Below are 11,053 nucleotides of genomic sequence, written 5' to 3' on the forward strand. Positions count from 1 at the left end.
TTGTTTACCGATCTTCCCGATTGAATCTTTATTGAAAAGGATTTTTTGGTGCAATCTGTCAAAACCGGAGCCGTGGATGCGGAGTCGTTGGTGCCGAGCCGGCTTCAGAGCCGTGGGTGTGGAGCCGGCTCCTTTGAATTGGAGCGGAGCTGGTTGCAGAGCCGGCTCCGAAATTGTCTGGAGCCGGTCGGAGCCGGTATAAAAAATATATAATAAGCATATGTTAAGGATCGTACTCGCAAGTGTAATTTAGATTTTCACTAGCGCATCTGGCGGCCGCTGACCGAAGCATTTTGCCAAACAATTTGGAGCCGCTTCAGAAAATACGTTATTTTTTCATCTTTAGTACTTAATTCCAACGAGAAAAGTTTTGTAAAAGGTAGATGCACTAAAAATCGAAATTACACTAGCGAATACGGACAGTGTCTCCGGACCTTAACAAGTAATTTAAAAGATATACGCTTTTAACCACGAAGAACATCATTCTTTCATACAAAATGTATGGCCTACTCGTGTAGGCGGTTGTACGGTTACGTAGAGTTTTTTGGTCGTACGCAAGACGGTTAATCCACCTTGATACCCACTTTGCCGAAAACCGCCAATTTAATCTGGCCACACTGATTACAATGACAACTTATGTCAAAAATCATATGATTATCCGTAATTTTTTTTCTGCTAGTCGGGCTAAATATTTATATACTGTGCTCTAGATTTTTTCAGAAAAAATACGAATCAGTTTAAACAAATGATCAATGTTATCATCGACAATAACAGGCAGTCACCTTTCCCGTGGCTTTAATCGCTTGAAACTCATATACGATGCAGGCTATGGGGAAAAGATTCCTAATTTAACTTTAACCGGATCTTCCAGAACTGTGAATTGCCCATACTCTACGACTGCTAGAACGGACATTTGGGAAAATGGTCTTCCATCGGTATCCAGTAACACCCCGCCAAAAGATTCTAGAGTGGTTATCTGTGGCGGAGGGATTATGGGAGCTGCGGTGGCACATCAACTAGCACAAAGAGGATGGGGCCAGCACACGGTATTGATTGAAAGAGGACGAATTGGCGAAGGCAATCCGTGGCATTTCAGCGGCTTACTGGGAGAGTTGAAACCAACCCATTCACAAGTGCTCCTTGCACAAACTTCGTTAGAATTAATTCGGGATTTACATGCTAAAGGCCTCCCAACAGGATGGAAACAAACCGGATCTTTAAACTTGGCTCGTACTCGTGACCGCATGACCATGTTCCGTCGCATGAAATCACAAAGCGTGTAGGTAGCACTAACAAACAATCGAAAAATTAAAAAAATCTGAACCCTTTTTTGTATTTCAGAGCCTGGAATGTAGAATGTGAAATCGTATCAGCCGAAAAATGCAAAGAGCTTTGTCCTTTAATAGATATAAGTGATATAGTGGGGGGGTTGTGGATTCCAAACGACGGAGTTGGAAACCCGAACGCCTTTTGTCACAGCTTGGTGCATGAATCTCTCGAAAAGGGTCTAACAGTAGCTGAAAACTGTACCGTAACTAAAGTCATACAAAAGAACGGACGAGTTAAAGCGGTTGAAACGAGCAAAGGCACTGTGGAATGTGTATATTTTGTAAACTGTGCAGGATTTTGGGCCCGGCAAGTGGGGCAGATGTCAGAGCCATATGTTAAAGTGCCACTTCATGCAGCAGAACATTACTATCTTCATACTAAACCAATCGCTGGGCTTGAGGGGAAGATTCCTGTCGTACGGGACCTGGATGGGCACATTTACTTCCGAGAAAATGATGGATGCCTTTTGGCTGGTGGGTTCGAAGCGACAGCGAAACCCGCCTACGAGGATGGCGAAATACCTGTTTCGACGGCTGAACGAAAACTTCATCCAGATTGGGATCATTTTCATCCCCTCCTAGAAGAACTTCTTCGTCGCTGCCCTACACTTCAAGATATTCCTCTGGAGAGGCTTTCCAACTGCCCAGAAGCATTTTCGCCAGACTGTAAATGGATCATTGGTGAAGCTCCAGAGGTTGTGAAGCATCTTCTAGTTGTGAAGCATAGACATATTCAATTGTTGAACTTTTTCAGATTCAAAATTATTTGGTAGCTGCTGGAATGAAAACTGTGGGAATGTCTGCAGCTGGCGGAGTAGGACGAGCAATAGCAGATATAATAACACAAGGTATGTCCACCAAGCCACAAGACAATGCAAATGTATTTTTGAGTGGGGAATAAAATCCTACATGGACCCTACAGGGAGGGAAAAACTGCAAAAAGGTCGAAAACCACTGTAATGGCCGCAAATGCTGTATATCGGTGTCTTTGGTATATTTAACGTTGCATTTAAAATGTTGCTCATGGTATAATATACATTATAATCTTAAAACATTACAGGATTTTAATAATGATAGTGTACAGCAGACATGTCAAACAAACGGCCCACGGGCCACATGAGGCCCGGGATGTCTTTCAATCCAGCCTGCGAAGAACCTTGGCAGTTATTTGAATGAGGCAAAATTACGTTGAAGATAATAAGACAAGAAAAACGGCCTAATTTTTATCTGCTTGTGAAAGAGACACATTAAGACAAATTAGTTCCAGGAACGTTTACACATCCCGATCTGGAACTGAATCTGATTCCAGCACTTAGAGTTGGTTTTAAAGCTACACAGGGCTAGGAAGTGATCCTGACACTCTACTGGTCCTACAACTGATTTTGGTTCCATTTCAATTTTGGAACTGATCCTGAAACCATACCGGCACTGAAACTGGTCATATACCGGTCCTGGAGCTCGTATCAATACTTTAACTGAAATCATATTAGTCCTGGAACATATTCTGCGCTTATACTGGTTCTGGCACTGATTTGCATATCGCTTTTGTAAGTGATTCAGAACCTGTACCAATCCTGGAACGGATCTTGATAACATTCCTAACTTGTTATCCATATTTGTTAAAAGTTTTTTTCGGAGCAAAATGGTTAGTTTCTATTGAAAGGAGAACTGGTATGAGGCTGTGGTGCTGTGCACAATAATGTACAATTTAATTCAATTACCATCCTTTAAGATTCTAAGGTATTTATATTTTCGAGTATTTTAACACTTTAAGCGCCGTGTCATATTAATTCGCATGACGGTTTTGCTCACCGTTCAGCTTGGCATCTGACGCTCAGTGATTCTCTTGAGAACGAATGAGGTAGGAGATAAAGAACGAGAACGACATGTGCTACGCGGCTTATCGCAATAGAACAAAAGAGTGATAACAATGGCACGAGAAACTGTCGCTCTCATCGCTCTCTTGCCATGCGCTACGTGCTCACTCGAAAAACTGTGACGTCAGGCCGGCGGTCAAAGTGTTAAAGTGTAGGCTATCCCAGTAAACCAAAAATCTTTTAAAAAATCGATTTGTTCTCATTTTTATCATCTATGCTATGCTATGCAGTATAATTGAGCAAACATATTTAAAACAAATCAAATAAGCTGTCAAAAAACATGGATATGTAAAATCGAGAACATGTGAATCACACCGCAAAGCTGAGAAGAAGTGAAATTTTAAAAATAAAATTTAAAAATTCAATTAAAAAAAATATAACAATTGGCTTCCAAAAAGCCATTCCTTTTGGGGCAAGCTTAGAATCTGAGCCGTTAAAAACGCAAACATTTTTGATGAATGCAGCGGCATGGTGCGCAATTATAAGTGGATTTCGTTCCGAAAAAACTAACTCGTAGAAAAAATATTGCTTTACAGTCTCACGGATCGGACTTTTACGTGACATCAGACACGTAGACACATGTATTAGGGTCACAAACGTTAAAAATTTTAAATTTTTGAGAAACAATTTTTTCTAGGTATCCTTCTTAAATTTTTTATTCAATAATTTTTTTTATTCAGGGTAGGTTGCAGGTCTTACCTGCATTCGAGTGGCTCTTGCCCCATACCACAAAACACTCGTATTTCCAAATCGCTTCAATATAATTTTTTGTAACGAGTGCGTTGTTTTTTCATTTCTTCTTCTGAAACTCATTTCTAAGTAAAAAATAAGTGCGTAAGAAAACGTTGTTACGGCACAATATTATCCATATAGACGTTGGTCGTTGGTAGTCCAACTGATGATTACCACAAAAAAAAACTAATTAATTTACTGGTATACTGTCAAAATAACACAATGTAACATGTTTAAATCATTCTAGGTTATTCTACGGTGGACTTACACGAGTTAGATATATCCCGTTTCTTGGGTCTGCACAATAATCGAAAATTTCTTCGTGACCGTGTTCGAGAGGTGCCTGGACTGCATTACGATCTTAATTATCCGTTTCATGAATTTCGAACAGGCAGAAATTTGCGAATGTCTCCAATCTTTCCCGCGTTAAAGGAAGCAGGAGCAGTCTTCAGTCAGGTGATGGGTTACGAACGACCTGCGTGGTTTGATAAGAAAAATGCCACTAATGAGAAGGGTAGTCCTAAATTTCGCATTGCCACAACCAACGGATTTGGTAAACCACATTGGTTTGACCATGTACAAAGCGAGTATGAAAATTGTCGCGAAAGAATAGGAATGAGCGATTACAGTACATTTACAAAGATCGATTTGTGGTCCAAAGGAAATGAAGTAGTCGATCTGCTACAGTATCTTTGCTCCAATGATGTAGATCAACCAGTAGGATCAATTATTCACACCGGCATGCACAACCGCCATGGTGGATATGAGAATGATTGCTCATTGGCGCGGTTATCAGAAAATCAGTAAGTACCTTTTCCTCAGTATCATGTTCAAAAGTCAGTATCATGTTTTAGATATTGATTTATGTATTTTGTAAATGCCATGTTGTTGATCGCCTGTTGTCGCCTATTTGAACCAATAGTTTCATTGCATTTCATATTTGTTCTGTAACAGTTACATGATGATTGCACCGACTGTACAGCAGGCTCGTTGTAAAGCATGGATTGATCGACATTTACCACCGGGAGGTCGTGTAAGCGTATCAGATGTGACGTCTATGTACACTGCAATCTGCATTATGGGACCTTTTACTCGGATTATGCTTTCCGAGCTTACGGATACTGATTTGTCTCCAAAAAGTTTTCCATTTTTCACTTGTAAGGTCAGTGCTTAAGTATTAGTGTTTGGCAATAACTGTTATAAAAAGGATGTCAATATTACTAAGTATAATTCTTAATACACGTAGGAACTGGACGTCGGTCTTGCAAATGGAATTCGAGCATTGAATCTTACTCACACTGGAGAACTCGGCTATGTCCTTTACATACCAAACGAATTCGCATTACACGTATACACGAAGCTCATGGAGGCTGGCCAAAAATATGGAATACGACACTGCGGCTATTATGCTATGAGAACACTTCGAGTAGAAAAGTTTTTTGCATTTTGGGGTCAGGATTTGGACACGTTTACAACTCCTTTAGAGTGCGGACGAATGTGGCGCGTAAAGTTTAATGTGAGTACTGTTAGCAAGTTGGCCCACTGTGGAATAATGGGAAGAAACACTCTTCAACTTATTTGTCATTCTTTCTTTACAGAAAGGGGTAGATTTTATCGGAAGAGATGCTTTGCTTCAGCAAAGAGATAAAGGAGTGGAACGTATGTACATACAGTTGCTGATCAACGATCACGATCCTGACCTAGACTTGTGGAGTTGGGGCGGTGAGCCGATATATCGTGATGGGATATACTGTGGACAAACAACTACTACCGCATACGGATTTACTTTCAAAAAACAGGTACCTACGGGAAAAATATCCCAATACAGATTAGCTAATCTTTTATTTTCTTCTGGCTTCGCAGATTTGTCTTGGATTCGTAAAAAATTTGCATTCAAGTGGACGGGCACTTCCGGTAACAAATGATTACATACTGAGTGGCGATTATGAGGTTGAAATAGCTGGAATACGTTATCCCGCTAAGGCTAATCTTCATTCTCCAAACTTGCCCACCAAGTACCCGGATCAAGAACGAGAGGCATACAAAGCTACGCGTGATAAGATGGACGAGTCGAATCTTTTGGCTTATCGACCCAATAAGTAATCCGTAGGACAATGGTTTGAGCGTTAGATCATTATTTGTTCTAATATTGTCGAATGTGTGAAAAATAACAGTTTGTTGCTGATTTGTTTTAAATAAAGGATTTTATTTTTGTTAAGGCTGTGTAAGATTTTACATATACGGCAAAAACTATGTTTTTACTATGTTTACGTATACGGTAAAAACTATGTTGCTATTCTGTAATGTTATTTATCGTCTACGTCTATGGATCGTTCTAAATATTCCTTATTCTTTTTCTGTTTTTTTTTTAATTTGACAAATTTTCGAGTTTATTATCATATCTGGTGAAATCCGAAATGAATTCCTAGCGAAGTAACTAATTGTTCAGTGAGTTTTTGTTTTCTTACTTCTATTTTGGACCTTGTACACTACAGCGAGTTTCCTTAGACTGTTTTCCCAGTTAAAGCTCGGCCACATGTGGCCCTCAATGGCCTATTATGCGGCTCGCAATCACTTTGTAAAAAATTAAAAAATAGTTAATTTTTATGAATTTTTTAAATAGGAAATGTAATTGTTATTATTCCTTAACCAAGCTTCAATAAAAGAAAGCTTAAAAAGTATTCTATAATCTGTTAGTATTTTCTTATAAAAACCAGATGTAAACGTTCGTATTAGCTAAAGTCAACGGAAAATTGGCACTCAACACCGTTATATGCAAAGTAATGCGGCCTCGCGAACTGAAAAGCTTAGAGACCCTTGCATTAGTGGAATGGTTGGTTAAGGAAAACATAATTTGAATGTCCGAGTTACTCTATTTTCGGTGGTGTGATCTATTTCGGTGTGTGTCTGTTGTAGAAAAATATATGTTGGAGTTCCTCTTGAAAAATTATTAGTACAGAAATATCTTTTACTGAGAAAACTACTATCTAAAACTCAAAATCGATTCAAAGACCCAATCTGCATCAAAGCGTTAAACTACGGTATTATCCGTCCGGTACTCGAATACGCCTGTGTTGTCTGGAAGCCCTCAAAGACTTTATGAGAGAATGGAATCGATACAGTGTCGCTTATACCGATACGCAACACACTTGTTACCTTGGCCACCTGGCAGTCAGTTACCACCTTATGAAACGCGACTTCTGCTCTTCGGACTGCAACAGCTCCACATCAGACGCCGTACCGCGCAACAACTGTTTGTGGCTGGTTTACTGCAAAGTAACATCGACTGTCCATTCCTGCCAGCAGTTAAACTTTTACGCGTCTGCTGTTCAGCTTCATTCTCATCCGTTACTTGCCCTGAACCGTAGTTAAACTGGATATGGATCTAAAGACCCCTTCAACTCCATGATTAGGGTGTTTAACGAAGTTCGTCATTTGTTTGATTTTGAAATCTCAGTGCGATGCTTTAAAACCGCCTTCGAAACGAGTTATTGAGTTGATCTTTCTACTTATTTTAAACTAACAGGTTGGCTGATAAGTCCCCGGTCTGACTCATAGATGGCGCCGCTAGTATTAAATGCATATTATTTTTATATAGTACCAACCTTCAAATGATTCGTGTCAAAATTTGACGTCTGTATGTCAATTAGTTTGTGAGCCAGAGCGTCTTTTGTCAAGCAACTTTTGTTTTTTTTGTTGTTCCACCAAGACAACGCACCGTGCCACAAGTCATTGAGAACGATGGCAAAAATTCATGAATTTAGCTTCGAATTGCTTCCCCACCCACCGTATTCTCCAGATCTGGCCCCGGCGACTTTTTCTTGTTCTCAGACCTCAAAATTATGCTCGCAGGGAAAAAATTTGGCTGCAATGAAGAGGTGGTCCCCGAAACTGAGGCCTATTTTGAGGCAAAACCGAAGGAGTACTACCAAAATGGTATCAAAAAATTGGAAGGTCGTTATAATCGTTGTATCGCTCTTGAACTATGTTGAATAAAAAAAACGAATTTTGACAAAAAAATGTGTTTTTCTTTGTTAGACCGGGGACTTATCAGCCAACCTGTTAAGATTAGACTTAAGAACATTCACACGGATCGCTGTTATCCATTGAACGAGAATTAAACAATTAAACAATTAAAAAATAATGAATTCACTAAAAATAATCAACAAACCAATACTGACTATTAGCAACAAAAGACAGAAAATGTTTAATATTCTCGTGTATCTGTACAAGAATATGAGTGTTTTTAATCAAAACACTGTCCTTTTTCCGGCTTTGAAGGGACAGTCTGCCAACTTTCGTTCTAGACGATAAACCCTTTTTTTTATTCATGCTATAGGAACACTGATGGACCTTAAAAACTATGGATATTGATACTAAATACCAGAAATCCAATCAATGAATCGCTTAATTACTGAAGGTATTGGACAGGTTAAAATACTATTTATGAAACTCTCGATATTGAAATATGTATAAGTTCTAGTATCACTTCTGTATATCGATGGATATCTAAAATCATTTTCACCGAAGACGATGGATATTCTCGTTGCAATCGGATCTGAGATACCTAGGATTTATTCGCTTTATCACAAAGAAATCCATGTATGGTTGTGTTGTTGTGAGGTACAACAAAAACAACCTTTAATGTGATCGAGCGATGGTTCAAGCATATTTGTCAACTTTTCGCACCAGCTAAATGGTAACTCGATAGGACAACACACACACATGTGACCGTCCTCGTTGAGTTTTGATATGCGCGTGTTTTTAGTCGTATGTACAATTAGAGTTTATATACTATTGTCTTAGCGTTCCATAGTGGGAAGTATATTGTTCCGCTTTTTCTTTTTGACTATGATGTATCCGTTTAATTTCAAGTGATATTGATCGAAATGCCTGATCTCCTTTTAATAATTACCTATCTCGTATAAGGTTGAATTAGTTGTATTGATTGCAGTCGCAAGTTTTTTTTTTATTGAAAGGTACTTATCATTTATGATTCTTCTTGTGCATGTTTCGAATGTACCACTGTATCTTCAGTTGATTTTGGGTTTGGTCTGTTTATCAATACTGTGTTGTCGGATTTACCCGTTGGATGTTTTCTAGCTAGCCTGCGTTTAATCAGTTTTATTTTAAATTTATAATATAATATAATTTCCTAATTGCTAAAACCATGCAAGTCAAGATGTACCGGATAACCTTACTGGGAAAGGTTTTATGTTTTCATTATTCTGTGCCCTGTGGGGGTTTGAAAAACGAATGTTTCGGTTGTCGAACCTGCGCGTTTATTATAAAAGTATCAATTTTTGTTTGAAAAAATGGCGTTGTTTGGATTATTCTAAAGCCATGATTTGTTTTTTAATAACTCTGCATAATCGATTAAACTCCGTACTTATATTGCTACAAAACGATGAATATTTTTTTTTTTTATATTGAGGCCTAAAGGAGCCAACATCACGCCAAATGATTGAACAGCGTAACTAATTACTTATTTATTCTTACTGCTCTAGCATTCCGTAAACGTGTACTTGATTTAATAATTGCAACCAGCAAACACTAATGAAAGGAATTCTACGTGTAGTCCTGATTGACGGGTCAATTATGAATTAAAAGCTCAAACCTCACATCCAACTACATTGCTTTCTGACTTGAGCACTATCAAAAAGGGTCAGTAAGGACAACCGTTCATACCGGGTTTAAGCAACAAGCCTGCCATTAACACAAACACCATTCCAGTACGATTCGTTTGGTAGTGCAGATGGAGTGGGCTCGCAAGTGGTGGTTGGCGAATGCCTTCATGGTGCCGTCAGTACTACGTGTTCTATTTGGACTACCAGCAGTTATTGCTGTCCAGCAAACTTTAACGTTCCCTGGTAGCGTATCAGGGCGGATTTCCAATTTCGCAACTGCACACCCCGGCGCCTTTCGAGGACTGTTTACGATGATGGTTTTGCTATTGTCGTCGTGCGTTGGTTTTGGCACTTATTGGCATTGGTCTGACGAAACGTCATTGACAAATGGCATAATTGCATCGAGCGATTGCCGCAGTCAAAACTGTGCTAAATCAAAGCGAGCCTTCAGCATGGAAGTGATCGTAGCATTTGTATTGCCTTTGCTGGTGACCGTCAACATCTATCTGTACCGCTGGAATAATAGAGCCATGATTGCAGATCTGAATCGCAATTTTAGATGCATCTACGACAGTCATCAACATTCCCTTCACGCCCAGCGGCAATACTGTTTCTGGGACCAGTACGGTCGGTTAGTTATGAAGCAGTTGTTTGAAGTGATGGCTTTGGGTGTGCTGTGGTTGAATCTCAGGCCGTTAAACCACACGGAAGAAGGCGGTAATGTGGACAATTATTGGATTCGCAAATTAATTTCATCGATGGCTGCAATGCTTCCAGGTGTCGTGTGTGTGCTGGTCTCAATTGAGATGGGTATTATTTTTTCATTTATCGCCCGCGCATTAACTATCCTAAATTGGTCTCTCGATTCTTGGGTTCGGTGCAGTTGTGCGGACAATGGTTTAAAAAGACTTAGAAAGAGTACACTCATACAACATTTGCAAGCATCAGACGAATGGTCTCCGTACACCATGGACATCCGGGGCTATTTACGCAAGTGCATCGCAAAATACGACGAATTGTGCCAATTTATGCTAGAAATTGTCCAGTTCTATTCATCAAATTTGTTGTTGATTATAGGAATGCACTTTATACTTTTCACGATGCAGGTATGTGTTAAATACTTGTTCTTGTACTGGGCTAGAACGAATCGATCATTGGACCACCGATCACTCCTAACAAACTTATTATTTTATTTTGTTGTTTTTATTTGTAAAAAATGGTACATATTACTTGAATTATGTCATCAAACCGTATAACTATTTAGTACTAATCCTAATGATAACGCATGTTGACTAACCCCAGGCTAAACTTTAACTCCAGGATAAAAACTTAGAGGATTGTAGTTGAATAAATTTGATAAAACTCAAGTTTTGTGTAACTATGATAGATTATTACAATCGTGTTTCTAAAAATCTCAATCTAAAATATGTAATTCAAAATGACAACTACACATAAAACATAATAAAATTGTAAATTGTTTGAGTTGAAT

The 11,053-nt window shown here is 39.0% G+C and overlaps 1 protein-coding gene across 1 annotated transcript; it reads left to right on the forward strand.

Moving 5' to 3' along the window:
- Window positions 1-664: 664 nt before the first annotated feature.
- Window positions 665-6,172, forward strand: LOC120895213 (pyruvate dehydrogenase phosphatase regulatory subunit, mitochondrial). The gene is made up of 8 exons (XM_040298353.1): window positions 665-1,279; window positions 1,342-2,023; window positions 2,083-2,176; window positions 4,185-4,740; window positions 4,892-5,099; window positions 5,184-5,453; window positions 5,536-5,736; window positions 5,801-6,172. The coding sequence occupies exons 1-8, from the start codon at window positions 753-755 to the stop codon at window positions 6,038-6,040; spliced, it is 2,778 nt and encodes a 925-aa protein (XP_040154287.1). The 5' UTR covers window positions 665-752; the 3' UTR covers window positions 6,041-6,172.
- The last annotated feature ends 4,881 nt before the right edge of the window (window positions 6,173-11,053 follow it).

The sequence above is a fragment of the Anopheles arabiensis genome, chromosome 2, assembly GCF_016920715.1.
Source record: "Anopheles arabiensis isolate DONGOLA chromosome 2, AaraD3, whole genome shotgun sequence".
Taxonomy (NCBI): Eukaryota; Metazoa; Arthropoda; class Insecta; order Diptera; family Culicidae; genus Anopheles; species Anopheles arabiensis.

Bases quoted from the DNA above. Each gene is read 5' to 3' on its own strand.
- LOC120895213 (XM_040298353.1), top strand. From the start codon at position 753: ATGTTATCATCGACAATAACAGGCAGTCACCTTTCCCGTGGCTTTAAT. The intron at 5,454-5,535 runs GTGAGTACTGTT...CTTTCTTTACAG, and splicing joins TGTGGCGCGTAAAGTTTAAT to AAAGGGGTAGATTTTATCGG. The intron at 5,737-5,800 runs GTACCTACGGGA...CTGGCTTCGCAG, and splicing joins GATTTACTTTCAAAAAACAG to ATTTGTCTTGGATTCGTAAA.